Source organism: Otolemur garnettii, unplaced genomic scaffold (genome assembly GCF_000181295.1).
Source record: "Otolemur garnettii isolate 467f Iridium unplaced genomic scaffold, OtoGar3 scaffold00071, whole genome shotgun sequence".
Classification (NCBI taxonomy): Eukaryota; Metazoa; Chordata; class Mammalia; order Primates; family Galagidae; genus Otolemur; species Otolemur garnettii.
Window position 1 is genome coordinate 6236435 of NW_003852466.1, and position 20964 is coordinate 6257398.

Below are 20964 nucleotides of genomic sequence, written 5' to 3' on the forward strand. Positions count from 1 at the left end.
GGTTGAAAGTTATTTTGTTTTAGGAGATTAAAAGTTGATGACCATCCTCTTCTGGCCTGAAAGGTTTCAGCCAAGAGATCTGCAGTCATCCTAATACTCTTCCCCTTGTAGGTAATGGTTTTTTACGTCTGACTGCTTTCAGAATTTTCTCTTTCATCGGTTTTTGCTGTTTTAAATACCCCTGGGTTTTTAAAGAACTTTCCCAGGGGACCAGCAGCTTTAGAAGCGTGACCTGTGGGACTGTACAAGACAGTGTCTGATGATCTTAGTCCTGGCTCAATGCCGCTACTCCAGCCAACTGCGAGCCGAGTGATCTGTCAGCGGCACTGGCAGGGCGGGGATTCTGGTCTTCCTCAGTTGGGAGCTTCGTGTGTGGAGATGGACCGGCTGCAGGATTTAGATCCATCTCAAAACAGGTGGACACGTGTTCACTGCTTCCCGTTCCAGTGTGTGTGTCTCCTTACGGCCCCATTGCTACAGGTAGTCTATAATTTTGACGTATACTATATTTTCACTAAGACTAAAAGACATGGGTTTTTTGTTCCAAAAGCCAGCCCTACTACCATTGCCACATTCCCCCCGCCCCCAGTATGGCTTTGGAGTGCAGCTCAGTTACTGGGTTTTCACTGTCTACTGCTAGTTCAGCACTCACGTCTCGGCTGTGTGAATCTTTGTGGGCCTGAAAACAATTTCTTGTAAAGTTGAATGCAAGTGTAACTGTTATTCAGTGTTTATACACAAAGACCAAGAGTCTTCACTTTTGCTACCTTATGTAGCATCAAGTTCTCATGTTACGTTGAAACACACAATTTATTTTTAAAAAGCTTTAAATAAGTATATAAATAAAACAAAGGGGGGGCTGGCCAGGGAGCCAGTAGTCTGACTACAGAGGCCCTTGTATGCGCTGAGCCAAGACCTTGATATTTGTACTCCAGGCAACTGGGAACTACTAAAAGATTTTAAGGCACAGTGGGATAGTGACAAGCAGATTAGGGTGTGAGAAAGCTCACCAATGGCTGGCTGGAGGATGCACTTGAATAAGCTGATGGTGGCAATGCTGGCAAGGCTGGACGATTATGTTTGGGAGGAGCAGGGGCGGGGTGGACGTTAACACCCCATGAGAGCTTAGGTGACTGGCTGGGTCTGGGGGATGCTGGCAGGGCCAGGCTGGGGTGGGGCAGTGGGTGATGAGTCAGAATCAAGATGTGGCGTTTCACTCATCGACAGGGTATGCCTCTGGCTGCTGTTCTCAAGCTCAGGGGAGCGTCTAGACTAGACCCCAGTTTGGTGTCCATCAGTATATTGGCAGGTATTTTGTTTATTTTTACTTTTTAGTTTACACAGTGACTTATGTTGGGTAGCAAATACTTCTGAATCAATAAAGCCTTATGGTAATGATGTGTCCTTTGCTTTGCTCATGAAGTCAAATTTGTTTAAACTCTCTTAATTAAAAAAAAAGTTACATGTGATTTTTTTTTGCAGTATTTGATTTGTGTCTGTTTTAATTTTTATTTCTTATGGGTACATATTTATGGAGTGCATGTGACATTTTGATACAGGCACAAAGTGTGTCATAATCAAATCGGATATATCTGTCACCTCGAGGATTGATCATTTCTCCTTGTTAAGAACATTCCAATTCCACTATTTTAGTTATTTTAAAATATAAAATAACTTATTGATAACTAGTTACCCTGTTGTGCTATCAAATATTATATCTTGGCCATTCTGAGTATATTTCTGTCCCCATTAACCATTTCCTTCCCCCACCCCTGCTACCCTTCCCAGCTTGTGGTAACCATCATTCTACCCTCTGTCTCCACGAGATCACTGGTTTTAATTGAGTGAGAACGTGTGAAATTTGTCTTTCTGTGCTTGGCTTATTTCACTAACATAATGTTCTCCGGTTCCATCCATGTTGTTGCCAATGGGTTTCACTCCTTTTTATGGCTGGATTATATTCCACCATGTCCATGGACCACATTTCCTTTACCCATTCAGCTACTGAGGGACACTTAGTTGATTCAGATCTTGCCGCTGTGACTGTCCCTGTGACAGACATGGCAGTACAGCAATCGACGTACTCATTTCCTTCCTTTTGGGTATGTCCCCTGCAGTGGGGTTGCTGGGTAATATGGTAGTTCTATTTTTAGGGCTTTAAAAAATTTTTTATTTTGAGACAGAGTCTTACGTAGGGGACACCAAGAGTCAGACAACCTCTGAGCAAGATGATCTGGAGCTGAGGGGTGGACCCTCGGGCCGTTCATCCACAGGTGCTCCTTGTGAAGAAAGAGCCCCAGCCTTTAGCAGGTAGTCATTGTTAATTACTCCCCTCACCTATATTGTTCTGTCTCAATAAAAGGCCAGTGCGAGGTTGTTTGGGGCTGCCCTGCTAAGAAGGGCTAGCCTGTCTCCTACAAGCTTGTACTTCTAATCCGAGTCACTCCTGGTTCCTTTCTGCTGTGATCGAGAAAAGGGCCACAGGGGCCCGAGGGGTTGCGATAGTCTTACTCTGTCACCCTGAGTAGAGTGCTGAGGTGTCATAGCTCACAGCAACCTCTTAAGCTCAAGTGATCCTCTTGCCTCAGCCTCCTGAGTGGCTGGGACCACAGGTGGCCACCACAACGCCTGGCTAGTTTTTTAGAGATGGGGGTCTCACTCTGGCTCAGGCAGTCCACCTACTTTGGCCTCCCAGAGTGCTGAGATTACAGGCGTGAGCCACTGTGCCTGGCCCTATTTTTCAGTTTCTGAGGAATCTCCATACTGTGAATTGGTAGGTATTTTAAATAGTGAGAAGGGGATTTGAGAACCATGGGAGAGCACATAGACTGGTATAAAAAATAATCTGAAGCCCACACCTTGGGAGCCATCATGATAACTAACATAGTAAATGCTACTGGATCTCACGGGGAGTAGTTTCAATCGTCAGCAACACTACAAAGTACCCCTGGTATTCTCCCTTTTATCCATGATAATACCCACACAGGGAAGTCAGAAGGTCGAGCTGGATATACATCTGGACCAGCCCAAACCTTTGGCTGCTGTGCTCTGCTGGCTAGGAGGGAACCGGGAGAGACTAGAGGGATGGAGGGGCAGAAAGCACTTCAGAGAACAGGAAGCATCCTTGCAAGTCAGGGGCTGTCCACACTGTCGCTCGGGAAGCTGAGCAGCCCCTGGAGTGAGGCTGGGAGCACAGCATCCCAGGGACTGCACAGAGCAGCGGAGGCACCGTCGCGGTTGGAGGGGTGAACAGGGAGATGAAGAATGGGGACACCAGTGTGATGGGAAGGGAGGATGGAGGAGCTGCCATCGCCCACTGCCATCTGTTGTCCACTGGTGAAGCTGACAGTGGAGTGGGGAGTGTGGGGAGAGCTTTGGTTCCCCATTGCTGGCCGCCTCCCCTGCAAATGCTCCTGGTCATCTGCTTCCGTATCCACATGTTCCCTGACTTTCCCCCTACCCGTATTGAGAAGGTGAATTCTTCTCAATCTCCTTTGAGCCTCTTGTTTTCCTGTCCATCTTTGTACAGATTTATCTTCAGCCCTTTCCATGCTCTAAGTCTCTGTGCTGAAAAATCCCGGATGGGTTCCAGGCTCTCACTGGCCAGGGTCCCTCCAGCCACCTCACTTCTCAACATCTCCATTTTACATGTATGTCCTACAGTCGCCTCACACTTAGTGGGTCCCTAACTGGACTATTTGGGATGGCTTCAATTACGCAGCCTCCCTCCTGTGCCCGCCCTGCCCCACACTTACACCTTCTTCTTGTCTAGCAGCTTTGCCTTTGGTGCCGTCCTTCCAAAATCTCGTGATCCTCCAGGACTGCCACAGCCCCACTCTTCCCTTGCAGGACCCACTGCCCTATTTTATCATTGCCATTGATATGTCTGTCTCCCTTAATTGACTGTGAACTATTAGGAGATAGGGCTTATGTCTTACTTGCAATTATGTTCTCTTTGTTTAGTGAAAAAATGAGATTGGGAGCTATGGATTCAATAGCACCTGCCAGAGATTCACACCTTGACAGGGAGGCGAGAAGACTTCATTTTCTGGGTCTGGCCTGAAGGAGGTGAGGAGAGACGCTGATCTGTAGACTGTATTTGTAGCTTACGTGGGAAGTTGGGGGGGTGGGTCAGGGACACAATTTTCATCAGTAAAGTAGGAGGTAAGATGGTTTACTGAGAACTCAGGTTGGGGCTTGAGGTGAGTCATGAAGATACAGGGAGGCTGCTGTGGGGGCAGGTAAGGCGTGACTGGGAGAAAGGACAGCCACCCCACAGGAGGCTCCTGCAAAGTAACTTCCAGCCCACTGATGCCACTCCAGATTTTGACTTTTTCATTCATTGTAGAGATGAATTTCTTCAGGATGGTTTAGGTCTACCAGTACTTTTACCTGTAAGCTCTGAAGTTCTTCCATTTACCTATGATAAAAATGGTGGCATCCAAAGACAGAATCCTCGCCTGGGAGCTGGAGGATGCACTGCAGGCATCCCCACTTACTTACTCTCCCACTGCCCAAATATTTCTACATGAGAAACATAAAGATTGAGGTAAAATTCTTGTGCTTTATTAAGAGTGAAAATGCCCATATTTCTTTCAATAGTAAAAGTAGAAATAGGCTTATTTGAATGTTTTGTTGTGAACTTAAAAGGTCATTGTTTTAGGGTAACACATTCTGATAATAAAGTTAACAGTAACTTCTTGCAAACAAGAGAGTTTTCTAAGCTTCTCTTACTAAACCTTCCAGGCCGATCCACTTAAGACCACAGTGCTGTCCATGAACCATGTAGAGAGATCCACGTGCACACATAAGTATGTACACCCCCCCCCCACACACACACACTCTGATAAAGTGGAATGCCACCATTACAAGTAGTGTTCACACCCTTATGAAATGTGATTTTGAGTGCTGTGATGGCACTGATAAGGGAAGCATTCAAAATGAGCCTGAAGGAAGGGGAGGTGGGAGACATCTGAGTGTCATTCTGAGGGGATGGAAGGTGGGGAAGGAGTGTGTCTCTGAACTCATGCAGGAGAGAAGTCCCGTCTGCTCTGTGGCTGTGGCGCTGCAGCAGTGGTATGGGGTCTTCTAGCGCCTCCTCTGCCCCGGACACGTGCTACTGTTGCTGTAAATGTAAATACACTATCTTTCTAAGACAGCCAGGCCCATCCCCCCAGAGTATGACTAAAGGTGGCTACAGTTTCCGTTCTGGGTATATGGCTATCTGTGGCAGGAAACCTCTGTTATTAACACAGCCGAGTGTTACTCAGGCAGAAGACGTCGCTACCTAAGCTCCCCGTGCTAGATGCAGCCTGTGAGCTCTTTTATTATTTCATTAATAATAAATATATTTGAAAAATCCTATGCTTCAACTGATTTCTCAGATAAGGACTGAAGCAAATCCTTGTAGAGAGCAGAGTTCATGAAGCGGGGGTATGAGTCCCTGTGCATCAGGGTGTAAATCTGAAGCTGAGCGTCATCGAACACGTGCTGGGACGGCTCCCCCATGTTCCTGTCGATGACTTCCCGGACCCGGGAGTCTAAGCTGACCTGCCAGGGGAAACAAACTTCAGTTGGTAAACACAGCCCAACGCCAGCAAGACCACCCCAATCCATCACAGCAGCCAAAGGAAACTACGGGAACAATGAACTGGGGCCTGGACCTCCTGTGGCCTCAGCAGCCTCCAGCAGAGCTGAGCAGCCTCCTACAGACGGCTGGCCCCATCCCCAGCCTCAGGTTGTGAGAGGGGCCTGAAATTTGTGTTTTTCACAAGTTCCAAGAATTGCTGGCAGGATCACACTGATTTAGAAAACCATAGCATTGTTTTGCTTCTTTAAAAGGAGTGTACTACGTCTTCTGAAGAAAAAAGGTGATGTGTGCAGTCATTCCTTGCTTTTTACTAATACCATGAGGCCTGGAACCTGGAGGCCCCATGCTTCTGTCCAGCTGGACACGGGAGCAGATTTCTGGAAGAGAGTGACAGGCCACTGGTGGGGGTGGGCACGGGGTGGAAGTGGAAGCTGACTCAAGCACCCCGGACAGCTTAAATCACAGGGACTGGGGGCCTGTGTTTAAATCCCAGCTCTGTCACTGCTCAGCTGTGGGGTCTTGGGCAAGATAAACTCAGTGTCTCTTAAAGTGGATGGCAATGAGAATGACAGTAGTTTCCAGAATTTGGTGATATAACGAGAATTCACTTAAAGCACTTGGAATCTACTAAGCCCCTAGCAGAAGCTGGCTATTGCTGCTCTGATGCTTTAGTCATCCGAGGCAAGATTGTCTCACAGACCCCAGTAAACTACTGGGCTCAGACTTTTCCTACAGGACCACAGACCAATAGGAGTCCAGGTCAAAGCTGCAGAGATGAACCCATGCATCTCTTCTGTGTAAAGAGCATCAGCTGGACCACATCTGCACCCGCTGGCTAGGGCAGTCCTATTGCCAGGCAGTGTATATGCCACTAGTGTAACACTGAAAATATGGTTAGCTAAATCATTAAATATTGACTTCAGGGATCCACCTGTCCAGGTGCATCCAACCACCTTCCTCCTGAAGAGCCCCTCTTTCCTGTCCACAGGGGCACTTCAAGTCAATACATTCAAAACAGACTCCCAGCATCTCCAGGTCTCTTCCTTGTGTAGCTTGTGAAAAAATGAAGCTACTTGTGCCCATGCAATTCAAAGTCCCGCTTGCCCTTTAACTTGCCCTCTGGCTCTATATTGAGTCACTGAGTCCTGCTGACCCTACCTCTTTAACACTCGGGAATCTGTCCAGCTCCTCCCTCCTCTCTGCCATGACCATTTCCTGCTGCACCTGTCAGCTGCCTCCTACCTGGTCTCCTGGAGTCAGTCTAGGGCTTCGGCAAGCCCTGCTACGCGTCCAACCTGGGGCTCTTTCTGAAGTGCAAACCCCAACCCGACGCTCCAGCCCTACAGCGTGCACTGGCTCATTGGTGCTCTGAAGATCAAGTCCAAAGCTTGAGCTTCTACTGCTACTGATTCCCAGCTCTACTTCTCTCTTCCACTTGAAATTAAAGAAAGAAGGAGCTAGAACCATCTTGTCCTGTTCTCTCATCTCGACTAACCTTTCCTCCTGCCCCATCCCAGCTGACAGGTGTGATGTCCCCTTTGTGCACAGCTGCACAAAGGGTGAGAGAAACACCTGGTCAGGGAGAGCTGAGGTTCCAGCCTAAGCTGACCCCTGCATCCGTGCTCTTAAACGTTTTCAAGCTTTTACATTTCAAATGCTAAATGTTCATGTCTGGGAGAAAAGGGTCATCTTATATTGTTTTTCCTTTGTAAATTTGCTAAGTTTTTTTGGGTTGTACACATGTAATGCCTTAAAAGACAATGATGAAAAATCTTGCCTTAGTAAAAGAAAAATCCAACATAACAAGACCCTGTGTCAAAACAAAAGGAAAATCATAACAAAATAAAGATATGTGGACGTCATAAATTAAAGGACAAAAATTTTTTTGTTTCTTATTAATCCAAAATGAAATTAACTTTCTGAACTCTTATTTAAACCTGTGAACTGAGTTTCTCCAGGGACCAATGCAAACTTAAGGCAGTCGACCATCAGACCTTCAGTCTGCCTAAACCAGACATGTGGGACGTATTTGAGACTCTGCGGTTCACCTTAACTCTTCCCTCCCTCATCTCTTCAGCTGGCCTAGTGAGGCCCTCATGTCCTGGTGTAGACTCCTGAATTAGTCCTCTAACTCCTCTGCTTCTAAGCTGCTCCCACTCCTTTCTGTAGCCATGCTGGTCATCTCGAAATCCAAATTTAGTGATATCACCAGTGTAAAAGCCAAGAGTTTCCCAGGATAAAAATCTGAACTCCTCAGCCTGGCACCTCAATCTCCCCATGCTCTTGGAGTATCCCATTTCTCAATCTCCCCCAGCTGGGTGAGCAGCGTGCACCCTGCACACCAAACTCTGTGCTCAACCTGCCACACAGGCTCAGCTTTTCTTCTTGGGTCAGCTCGTCCTATTCCCTGGGACGTCCTCATCCTGTTCTGTTTCTGGTCACGTCCATTTCATTATCCTCAGTCTATCTACAGCAGTGGTTCTCAACCTTCCTGATGGTGCGACCCTTTAATATAGTCCCTTATGTTGTGGTGACCCCCAACCATAAAATTATTTTTGTTCCTACTTCATAACTGTGATTTTTGCTACTTTTATGAACTGTAATGTAAATATCTGATATTAGGCAAGCTCAAAGGGGTCATGACCCACAGGTTGAGAACTGCTGATCTACAGCCTCTGTGAGTATCTCCAGCCCATTCTTGTCCCACCCCCCAGTCCCTGTGAACACTGAGCTGTGTCCCCAGTGTCTGTCCACTTCCTTGGGAGCTCCTTGACAGCAGAGGCCCTGCTTTATCAACCTTACATTCTTATTGGCACATAGTAGGAAATAACAAATGATGTTATAATTAGAGCAGCGGTTCTCAACCTGTGGGTTGTGACCCACAGGAATTGTATTAAAGGGTTGTGGCATTAGGAAGGCTGAGAACCACTGAATTAGAGCGTCAAAGCACCTAATTGTGAGAACAATCTAACCTATATATATATATTTTGAGGCAGAATCTCACTTTGTTGCTGATGGTAGAGTGCTATGGCATCATAGTTCAGACAGCCACCTCAAACTCTTGGGCTCAACTGATCCTCTTCCCTCAGCCTCCAGAGTAGCTGGGACTACAGGCATCTGTCACAATACACGATTCTTTTTTTTTTTAGAGCTAGGGGTCTCAAACTCTTGCTCAGGCTGCTCTTGAACTCCTGAGCTCAGGCAATCCACCTGCCTCAGTAACCTCCTAAATTTTAGATTTGAAGAAACTAAAACCTCTGAGAGGCTAGGCCTGATAGCTTAAGCCTATAATCTTAGCACTTTGGGAGGCTGAGGTGGGAGGATCACTTGAGGCCAGAAGTTGAAGACCAGCCTGGGCAACATAGCAAAACCTCCCTCATCTCTATAAAAAAATAAGAAAAATTAGCCAGGTATGGTGGTGCACACCTGTAGTCCCAGCTACTCGAAAGGCTGGGATGGGTGGGTAGGACGATCACTTAAGCCCAGGAGTTGGAGGCTGCAGTGAGCTACGATTGGGCCGCTGCACTCAAGCCTGGGTGACAGAACAAGACTATGTGTCAGAAAAAACAACAACAAAAACCAAATCATATGACAATTTCTCTGATCAAACAAAAGGATATTCTGGGGAAAATCTTTGCAGCATCAGTATCTTATCAGTGCTATGATAAAGATACCTGTAGAAAAGATTTCGCTCAGAATAACATGATAATTTGATTTCAAGGAATGTCTCTAGGGTGCAATATTGTAAACAGGAGATGTACAGACTCTCTCTTTTAGAGAATCTGATAAAAGTTACAGACACTTTGTTCAGAAAAATGCACAACATTTTCCACAAATTTCAGGGGCACTTGGAGCAAGTCAAGGGAATTTGGGTACTGGTAATGTGGACAGAGCTGATTTCTACGTGTTAGAGTAGCAGTTAGTGTGCAAGGTGAACACGCCCAGACACAGACAGGGTTAGTTCTACTGAACGGCTTCCTGGGAGGAAGCCTTTTCACTGTCACCTACCTCTTTAGGAGAAAGAATCGAAATGTAGTCGTCATATATCATCCTGGCCTTCTCTTCAATCATGTTTTTATTAGCTTCTTTTTTCAGTTCCTCACAGGCCATCCAGAAAAGCATATTTTCTTCACTGAATTCTGTTCGGAGGAATTCTCGGAAAGCATTTCTTCCTGCTGGAGTGATCATCAGTTTGTCGAAGGACTGAGCCCAGGCGTGGACTTCCTCCAGAGTAGGGGTTGGGCTTCATGGAGACCAAAAGAGAGGGGGCAAAAGGGAATTGTTATTGGAAGTCAATTTGAATTTCATTGCTAGAAATGGGTCTTTAGTCCTCCAAGAATGAAAAATGTATGCATTTAGGAAGGGAAGGAGGTGTTCTCATTTCCTCAAGCCTTTGGTAAGAGCCCATGTGAGTATAATACTTCCAAATTGTTTATCTGGATTGAGTGGCTACAGCCAAATTGCTTGCAAACCAAGCTGCTAGGATAACTGCTAAGAACATATTTGTTTATAGGTGGACACATATTGCAATATTTTTTAAATTGTTAAAAGTAAAGAAAAATCCTACTAGCATTTGACCAGAAATTTCCTAATCTACCAAGGACAGAATTAAGTCAGATTTGATGACAATAAACTGCAAGGCATCATTAAGGTCTCGCTCTGTCACCAGCCTGGAGTGCAGTGGCATCTTCATAGCTCACTGTAGCCTTCAATGCCTGGCCTCAAGTGGTCCTCCCCCCTCAGCCTCCCAAGATGCTAGGATTAAAGACACGAGCCTCTGTGCCTAGCTGCAAGTGTCTATTTAACATATTTTCAAATTTTAGTGATATTTGAGAAAGATAAAGGAATATTTGTAATACTTGGGTCACTATGAAAGTGTTGAGACAGACTGTATTACTGCCCATTATTTTATGTTTAAGTCCACAGCATCCTTTCTGAGTCATCTGTGCAAGTTTCAACTTGCTCCGATTATTGGTGTTGCTGGGAGGGCTTCGTTTCTGCACACCTAGATTTTATGATTCTTGATTTCTGTGTATTCTCAAAACTTTAGTAGTGACCCATGTATATGTGTAAGTTATGAACGGTGACAGGAAAATGAACACTTATGAATGCACCATTTTACCTTACGATGGAGGTCACTGACAAAGCTGCCTTTAAGAACTGCTGTACTTGATTTTGGGTTCACTCTTTTTGAGTTAATTTTTACTTTTATTTTAATTGCACTGAGGTCAGAAGGCACAGTCTGTTTAACAATGAAACATCCTTTTTTTTTGAGACAGAGTCTCACTTGTTGCCTAGGCTAAATAGAGTGCTGTGGTGTAAGCCTAGTTCACTACAGCCTCAAACTCTGGGGCTCAGGTGATCCTCCTGCCTCAGCTTCCCTAGTAGCTGGTTTTATAGGTGGGCCATCAAGCCTAGCTAATTTTTTGTTTCTTTAGTAGAGACAGGGTCTTGTTCTTGCTTAGGCTGTTCTTAAACTTCTGGCCTCAAGCAATCCTCCTGCCTTGGCCTTCCAGAGTGCTAGGATTACAATGTGAGCCCCTTGCCCAGCCAACAATGAACTTTAATATCTATTTTCTCTATTGTTTTTCATGGTTTTTAATGTACTTATGTAACCCTGAGGAATGTTTTTTCTGGAGTGTAGTGGCACTGCAGCCTCAAACTCCTGGGCTCAAGCAATCTTCTGGTCTTAGCTTCCCAAAGTGCTAAGATTATAGGCATGAATCACCAGCCACTGTACCAGGCCTGAAAAATGTATTCTTTAGTTTTTTAAGAAAAACTTGAGAAAAATGGCTTACTATGCATGTTTTCTACTTGCTTTTTTTGCCCAACAATAAGTTCCTAAGTTTCACTCATGTTGTTGTACCTGGCTAGAGTCCCTAAGTAGGATTCATCCCTAACTTTCCATTCTTCTCTTCTTCTTATTAGGTTTTGGTATCACTATTACATTGGCCTCTTGGATATTTGGGCAATTATGCAAAAGTTGTATAAGCTTGGAAGGAGCTAGTCCTGGAATGTTTTGTGGAACTGGCCTGTAAGGCCATCTGGGTTCAGTGTTTATTCTGCAGGAAGATGTCATGGGTGTCCCTCTACAAAGATATGTGGAAGTTCTACCCTCAATTCCTCAGAAGGTGACATTATTTGGAAATAAAATCTTGGCAGATTTATCCAAGTTAAGATGAGGTCATTGGGGTGAGACTTAATCCAAGATGACAGGAGTCCTCTAAGGAGGAGGAATCTGGACACAGAAGTAAGTGACATGGAGACCCACAGAGAAGATGATGATGTGACTAGAGCAGCAAGCCTGGGAATGCCACAGATTGGCGGCGACCCACAGAAGCTGGAACGAGGTGGGAAGGGGCTCCCAGCACTCCAGACTGCAGAGAAAGCCTGACATCTTGTCTTTGGACTCTGACCTCAAGAACAATAAGGGAGTACATTTCTGTTGTTTTGGTACTTTGTGTACGGCAGTCCTAGCAAACCAATATAGAAAGTTATTAATTACTGACATAGTTTAATAGTCACAGGATCACTCTGACCCTTTATTTCTTCCTGATTCTGTTTTAGTAACATTCCCCTATTTAGAAATTTGTTCAGGGTGTGTAAATTATCAAGTTCCTTGACATAACTTACTCCTAGTATACCACACTATTGATCTCTGCTGGATTATCTGTTTTGTTTTCTTTCTTAATATTATTTCATTGTGCCTTCTCTTTATTTTTTTGAGCAGTCATGGCAGAGAATGTCTATTCTGTGTCTTTTTAAAGAATTAGCTTTTGTTCGACCTCCACCATGTCTCTGTTTTCTATTTTATTTATTATTGCACTTATATATTAACGTCTCCCTCATTTGACATTTTTGTGCTTAATATTAAGTTGGACCCTTAGCTCATTAGTGGCCAGCCTCTCTTCTGATATAAAAATTTAGGGATATACATATGTACATATGTATAAATATATATTTTTTCCTATTACTGCTTTACATGCATCCCACAGGTTGATATGTCAGACTTTCATGTAGATTAGTTATTAGTTAAAAAAACTTTATTATCATTTATTCTTTGATTTGGGAGTTTACATGGAAGAGATTTTAAAAGTATCAAACATATGAGGATCTTTGTTTTTTTATTCCTAACTTCTATTTTAATTTTATTGGGGTCAAAGAGTAGTCTGCTTAATAATGCACTTTGAAATCTATTTGAGACATTTTAATTATGGGTCAATTATTATAAATGTTTCATGTTTGCTTGAAAAGAATATGTATTTTCAAATAGTCGGGGAAGGCTTTTATACATGAACAATAAATGTTGCTTGTTAATTTCATTTTTAAAAAAATTTTACAATTTGGGCGGCACCTGTGGCTCAAAGGAGTAGGGCACCGGTCCTGTCCCATGTACTGGAGGTGATGGGTTCAAACCTGGCCCCAGCCAAAAATTGCAAAAAAAAAAAAAAATTTACAATTTGCTTTAAATTTCTATCCCTTAGAAATATCCATAAGTGGGCAGCACCAGTGGCTCAGTGGGTAGGGCACCGGTGGGTGGGGGGTTCGAACCTGGCCCTGGCCAAACTGCAACAACAACAACAATAACAACAAATAGCGGGTGTTCTGGTGGGCGCCTGTAGTCCCAGCTATTTGGGAGGCTGAGGCAAGAGAATCGCCTAAGCCCAGGAATTGAAGGTTGCTGTGAGCTGTGATGACACAGCACTCTATTGAAGGCGATAAAGTGAGACTCTGTCTCTAAAAAAAAAAGAAATATCCATAAGTAGGAAACAAGTGCGGAAACCTCCCGCTGTTGTAGCAGATTTGTAAATTTCCTGCTCTAGCAATTTTTGCTTTTTATGTTTTAGAACCAGGGAAGTTGTTACGCCTTCTCACTGAACTATATCCTTAAATGTTTTAGTAGTGAGTCTCTCTATCCCTAAAGTGCCTTTAAAACTTTTTAGATACTACTTTGTTTGATGTTAATTTGTGGAAAAAGTATAGAATAGTGGACAAAATCAGCCTTGGAGGTCAGACTGCCTGAATGCAAATCTCAGCACCACCATTCCTGCAAGGCTGCCACCAGCCCAGCTCCTAGGACACCTCTGTGTCAATTAGGAAAAGGTGTCTCTTTGCTGGGTAGGACTGCTTCAAGGTACACAGCTGGCCAGGGATGCCGGCTTTGTCTGAGCTAACTTGTGTTCCCCTGGGCAGGTGCCCTTGTGCAAAGAACAGTTTGCCTGGCTATGGGTGCTAGGCTTTACTAACTTTGAAACTGTGAGCACATTACTTATCTCTGAGATAACAATATCTACTGCATAGAGTTGTGAAGATTAAATAAGTCAATATTTGTAAAGCACTCATATAGTTCTTGGCACACGATACTATGTGTCAATTATAACGATTTTAGCCACTAAAATCATCTGTCTGGCGTACATTTTCTCTTTAATTTTACCCCCTTTTTGTTTCTATTCTTTGACATTATTTGGGCTTGTCTCTACCACATTTGATTTTCATTTTTGTCATGGGCATATGTATTCTTCATCATAAAAAAGTATTACACATAGAAAAATAAAGTACCCATCATAACTCTGGAAAAAGTATTTTTGAATGAAAAGATGTATACTTTTAAAATAACAATTTAAAGTACTCTACATATGAATCCTGGATCATTTAAATAAAAAATTAGATTAGAAAGTGTAAAGTATGCTAAATTATGTTTCTTAAATATGTAGATTAAAAAAATTTAATTTTAGGCTAGGCATGGTGGCTCACACCTGTAATCCTAGCACTTGGGAGGTGGAGGTGGATGGATTACCTGAGCTCACAAGCTGCAGACCAGCTGAGCAAGAGTGAGACCCCGTCTCTAAAATATAGCTAGGGGTTGTGGTGGGTACCTGTAGTCCCAGATACTTGGGAAGCTAAGGCAAGAGAAGCACTTAAGCCCAAGAGTTTGAGGTTGTGTGAGCTGTGATGCCATAGCACTCTACTGAGGGTGACAGTGAAACTCTTTCTCAAAATTTTATATATATATATATATATATACATATGATATAATTTTAGTCCTATTGATTTAAAATATACATATATACTTAAACATTTATATCTGTTTTTGCAGACATTAGACAAATATCCTAAAAGCATTGTTCGAATATGTTTTACAGGGTGTCACTCTATCACTCAGACTAGAGTGCAGTGGCATCATCATAGCTCACTGCAGCCCTGAGCTCCTGGCCTCAAACCATCCTCCTGTCATTGCTCCAGAATGGCTGGTACTATAGCCCCTGTGTGCCATCACACCCATATAATTACTTCATTTTTTGTAGAGAAGAGTAGTTCTTGATATGTTGCTCTGGGTGGTCTAGAACTCTTGGCCTCAAGTGATCCTCTCACCTCCACCTCACAAAATGTTAGGATTAACCACTGTGAACCACTATGCCCAGCCCAAGAAACACACTATATATTAAAGAATGATTCTGCACAATGTAAAGGCAATCAGTAGTAGAATTTTGCTTTAGAAAGAGAAATCATACATATATTCCTTATTACTGAAGAACATAAAAACAAAGAAATATGTTAGTTCACTGAAAAAAATAAGGAAATAATTGAAAGTATTATAAGAAGACAACCAAAGAATTTGCTAGAAGATCAATCGTAGTAGTAATGATCAAAATAACTGACTCAGTATAACCACATTCTAATGCTCTATTTAAAAACAGAAACTTGGGCGGCACCTGTGGCTTAGTGGGCAGGGTGCCGACCCCATATACGGAGAGTGGTGGGTTTAAACCTGGCCCCGGCCAAACTGCAACAAGAAAATAGCCAGGCGTTGTGGCAGGCACCTGTAGTCCCAGCTACTTGGGAGGCTGAGGCAAGAGAATCGCCTAAGCCTAAGAGCTGGAGGTTGCTGTGACTCCACAGCACTCTACTGCGGGTGACAAAGTGAGACTGTGTCTCTAAAAATAAATAAATAAATAAAATAAAAACAGAAACTTCACACTGGGCATGGTGGCTCACGCCTGTAATCCTAGCACTCTTGGGTGGCTGAGGCAGGGGAATTGCTTAAGCTCAGAAGTTCAAGACCAGCTCAAGTAAGAATAAGACCCCATCTCTTTTAAATAGAGCATTAGAATATAGTTATATTGAGTCTGTTAGTTTGAAAAACAGAAAAACTAGCTGGGTTTTGTGGTGAGTGCCTGTAGTCCCAGCTACTTGGGAGGCTGAGGCAGGAGGATGGCTTGAGCCCAGGAGTTTGAGGTTGATGTGAGCTAGGCTGATGGCACTACATTGTAGCCCAGATGACAGAGTGAGACTCTGTGTCAAGAAACCAAGCAAAACAAAGACAAAACAAACACACAACTCCCCCCCCCCAAAACCCTCCCAGGGACTCCAACTAGGCCAAAAAAGCAAAATCCAAAAAAAGGCTATTTTTACCAAAAAGTTAGAAACAAATAGACAAACAAGATAAATGGGGCAAATGCAAGTATAATATTAGTATCTAAGTAGTAGCACAAGCAAAGGACAGTGAAGTTGATAAAGAGTGATTTTATATCATTGGATACAGCGGAGAACACTGAAGGCCCCACATGTACTGAGCTCTGTTCTAAGTGCTTTACTTACTTGTCTTACTCAGTATTCACAATAGCCTTTCACTGGCTCACCCCCAGCAAACTACAGTCATTCCACACTTGACACGTAAGGAAAATGAGGCAGAAGGTGGTGGCTACTAAGTACAGTACTTGAGGTCGCTCAGGCGGGACGGGAGAGGCAGGATGAGGTGCCAAGCTCTGACTGCAGACGGGGACGCTCTCAGAGCCTGGGCACACGCCCCTGTACACGGGGCTCTAATTAGGACAAACTCACGTATTAAAAATTTCAACATGTTGTTTGTATTTAAAGGAAAAAAACCGGGGCAAGGATAAATAAGATAAAGAATGTGCAGCATATTTAACTGAACTTTTACACTCCTAGTTTTTTTTTCTCTCAAAAAGCAGCAATTTAATATAAAACCTATTTGAATAATGTTCTGAGGATATTTTTGCAGTCTAACATCTGCAAGTATAAAGACACAATATTAATAACAGGCATAAGAAAGCTGACGGAAAGTAACCAATTGATAATATGGAAAGAAAAAAATTTAATTTGGCATTTATGTAAGAACTAACTTATGTATTATTTTCCAAAATACTTAGCCTTAAAAAAACAAAACATTAGCCATTTAGTATAAGTCTACAGTTAAGGAAATGAGAGTATCTTAAACTTTTCCCCACACCAAATGTGTATATTTCATTATAGTCTTTTATTTTTAAAAGTATATTATACAAAAAAAACACACACACACATGTTCTGTCAAGAAGCACCAATTTGTCTTTGTGAGTAGCGAGGGGACAATGATGGAACTGATTTGTCTCATAATGGACATATGGATGGAACATAATGAATTACCAGGAGTTCTGCTGGGGAAGACGGGATGCCACATTATGATGTGAGGTTACTGACTTGCAATTAAAGAAATTTTGTGCTCTCATGGGCAGCACCTGTGGCTCAAAGGAGTAGGGCGCCTGCTCCATATACTGGAGGTGGCGGGTTCAAACCTGACCCTGGCCAAAAACTGCAAAAAAAAGAAATTGTGTGTTCTCTACTGAAACATAAAATGCAAAGAAAAGAAAAGAAAACAGTTGATATTTCTTAGTTTAGTAAGCTAAAAAACTTGAGATTTTACCTTTCTTCACAGGTTGGAAGCTGGTCTGTTCTGAGTTCATGGGAAGCTCTAGTGGATCTCTGATCTTGGTTCCTAACAGTGAGACTGCAAAAAACAAGACATTCACTTGTTGACTGAGCTGTCTCTGTCACCGAAAGATTTTTTACAAGTATTTTGAAGAGAACTTCAGATCCCCAAATTGAATTTTTTTTCTCTTCTTAAAAAAAGAAGTGACCCTGGTTGTCTTTTTCTCTCTTTTTTTTTAAGAGACAGAGTCTCACTATGTCACCCTGGGTAGAGTGTCATGGCATCACAGCTCACAGCAACCTCCAGCTCTTGGTTTTAACCAATTCTCTTGCCTCAGCCTCCCAAGTAGCTGGGACCACAAGTGCCTGCCACAGTGCCCAGCTTTTTTTTTATTGCAGTCTGGCTGCGGGTGGGTTCGAATCTGCCACCCTTGGTATATGGGGCTAGTGCCCTACTCACTGAGCCATAGGTGCCACTCCTGATTGGTTTTCTTAAGAAAACCAAAAGTATGACAGTAAGGTATTAGAAAAATTAATTATATCTATTTTATAATACTATAGTCTATACTAACTGAGGAAGAAATTATTACAGAGTATTATACTCAATTACACTTAGAATAATCATTCTTTTTATAAATACAGACTCAATAAAACAAAGTAAAAAGGTAAGACTGTCTGGTGGTGCCTGTGGCTCAAGGAGTAGGGTGCTGGCCCCGTGTACCAGAGGTGGTGGGTTTAAACCTGGTCCTCACCAAAAATTGCAAAACAAACAAACAACAAGAAAAAAAAAGTAAGACTTTCAGGGATGTTTTGGGTTTTCATTTCATTTTCTGCACCTTACAAAAAAATAGTATACATCTTTCAGGCTTCATTTCTAGTCAAAATGGAGGCTTTATATATTTATAGGCATATATACAAAAATTTTAGAGAAAACCAGGAAAGTGCACAATCAAAATCTACTATTGTATTTTATAAGAGAGTTTGAGTTTCCTTATATACATTTTGAACATTTCTCTGTCGGCCCATTTCAGGTATGTTTGTTATTACTGTAAATGAAAGTTTGCTCCCATATCCTTTTCTAGCTGCTTATTGTGTGTACATGTGAAGGCTACTAATATTTTTTTTTGAGACAGAGTCTCACTCTGTCGCCTTGGGTAGAGTTCTATGGCATAATAGGTCACAGCAACCTCAAACCTTTGGGTTCGAGCCATCCTCTTGCCTCAGTCTCCTGAGTAGCTGGAACTATAGGTACCTGCCACAATGCCCTGCTAGTTTTTCTATTTTTTAGTAGAGACAGGGTCTTGCTGTTGCTCAGGCTGGTCTTGAACTCCTGAGCTGAGGTGATCTCTACCTCCCAGAGTGCTAGAATTATAGGTGTGAGCCACTACACCTGGCCACTTCTTAATTTCTTAATAGCTTTATTGATCTATCACTTGTAGTTTTGTAGTATACTCACAAAATTCTGCAACCATTGGGCGGCGCCTGTGGCTCAAAGGAGTAGGGCGCTGGCCCCATATGCCAGAGGTGGTGGGTTCATACCCAGCCCCAGCCAAAACAAACAAACAAACAAACAAACAAACAAAAAAAAAACCTGCAACCATCACTACTATTTTCATCACTCCCCAAAGAAACCCTATACCTGGTAGTGATACAGAGCAGTGGTGGCCATGGCAGCCTGGCCGGAGCTCACAGGAGGACCTGCTGCCCCTTCTATGGTTGAACAGGGAAGCCCCTCATTTCCAAGGCCTGCTCAATTTCATGTTAAGTTTCCTAGGCCTGGGAAGGCACAGACATTTTGCCTGCACCAGGGATTGTATCCATTTATTTGTTAGGCTATATGTATACACATATATCCCTATAGGACCCAGAGAGAGATTTTTTTCCCTAGACTTGGGTTTATCCTTCTGCCAGAAACTCTGGTACTTTTTCTGTAAAATAAATCCTGTCTGGGTCAGAGCCTGTAGTTCAGTGGTTAGGGCACAGCCACATGCACTGGGGCTGGTGGGTTTGAACCCAGCCAGGGCCTGCCAAACAATAACAATAACAAAAAAATAGCCAGGTGTTGTGGCAGCCACCTGTAGTCCCAGCTACTTGGCAGGCTGAGGCAAGAGGATGACTTGAGTCCAAGAGTTTGAGGTTGCTGTGAGCCGTGACACCATGGCACTCTACCAAGGATGACAAAGTGAGACTCTGTCTCAAAAAAAAAAAAAAAATCCCTGTCTTACCACTGATCTGTGGGTGGATTCATTCTTTGAATCTGGGAGACCAAGGACCTACTGAAGAGGAAATTCTGGTAACAGTAGCAGTCACTCCCTGTGATATCTTCAGCCGGAGGCAAGTGCTAATCTACTTCCTGTCTCTACAGATTTGCCTCCTGAGTCAGACAACATGTGATCTTTGACAGCCGGCTCCTTTCACTTGCCATAATGTTTTTGCAGTTAATTCATGTTGTAGCAGGTACCAATATTTCATTCTTGTTTCTAGCTGATTAACCCCTTGGTACGGATATGCCCGTCCCATTTTGTTTACCCGTTCTGCAGTGGAGAGACACTGGGTTGTTTCCACACTTCGGCTGTCTGAATCGTGCTGCTGTGCACAGTCACTTGCGAGTGTGTATGAACACACATGTATTTGTTTCTCTTGGGCTGATGCTCACGAGTGAAACTGCTGAGTCATATGTAACTTTAGTTTATTTTTTTTCTTTTTAACATTTTGAGGAAGTCTCAAACTGTTTTCCAAAACAGCTGCACCATTTTACATTCCCACCAGCAATATCTGAGAGGTCCAGTGCTTCCATATCCCTCCAACAGTTGTTATTATCTCTTTGCTTCCAGCCTCCTGAGTGGGTGTGAAGTGGTACCTCATCATGGTTTTGATTAGCGTTTTACTAATGACTAATGATGTGGAGCATCTTTTCAGGTATTTATTAGCTATTTGTACATCTCCTCTGGAGACATGTCTATTCAAATCTTTTAACTATTTCTAAATCAATTTATTTTTATTTTTTTAGAGACAGGGTCTTGCTCTGTTGCCCAGGCTCGAGTACAGTGGCTGATCACAGCTCACTGGAGCCTTGAACTCTTGGGCTCAAGGGATCCTCCCACTTTAGCCTCCAGAGTAGCTAAGAATATAGGCATCCTGAGCTCCAGGCTTCAAGTGACCCTTGTACCTCAGCCTCCCTGGACTACAGGCATGTGACATCATTCTGCCTAATTTTAATTTCTTTGAAAAGATGGGAGTTTTGACTTCCTGTGTTGTCCAGGCTGTTCTTGAATCTAGGCTTCAAGTGATTCTCCTGCCTTGGCCTTCTAAAGTGCTGGGATTATAGGCATGAAGCACTGTTCCCAGCTGTATTAAATTTTCTGTTCCTTTTACTATATTTTTCTTTGACATTCATCACTCCATTTTATAAAAGTCTTTCAGCTTATTTTCAGCCTATCTGCTTTGTAAATTTACTCTGTGTATGTGTGTGTAGGTCTATTTCTCTTTAAAGCCAAGCAGAGCCATTACAAATCCTTTTGACTTGTTTCTTTCATGATGCCAGGACTGAAAAGTTTCAGTAAATAATGGTTTCTTTTAAAAGAAAGCTTGAGAGGCATCTGGCGGTATTCTCTCTGCGTGAGTGTTATCGCAGCCTGACTTCTGAGGCTGCTTTTGTAAGCAGAGCA

At 43.1% G+C, this 20964-nt stretch overlaps 1 protein-coding gene across 1 annotated transcript in view; it reads right to left on the reverse strand.

Annotated features, from left to right (window-relative positions):
* Positions 1-5361: 5361 nt before the first annotated feature.
* RGS20 (regulator of G protein signaling 20) overlaps positions 5362-20964 on the reverse strand; it is a 96106-nt gene continuing 80503 nt past the window's right edge. The window contains 3 exon segments of the mRNA XM_003793698.2: positions 5362-5550; positions 9599-9833; positions 17292-17375. Coding sequence (XP_003793746.1) covers positions 5362-5550; positions 9599-9833; positions 17292-17375 — 508 coding nt within the window.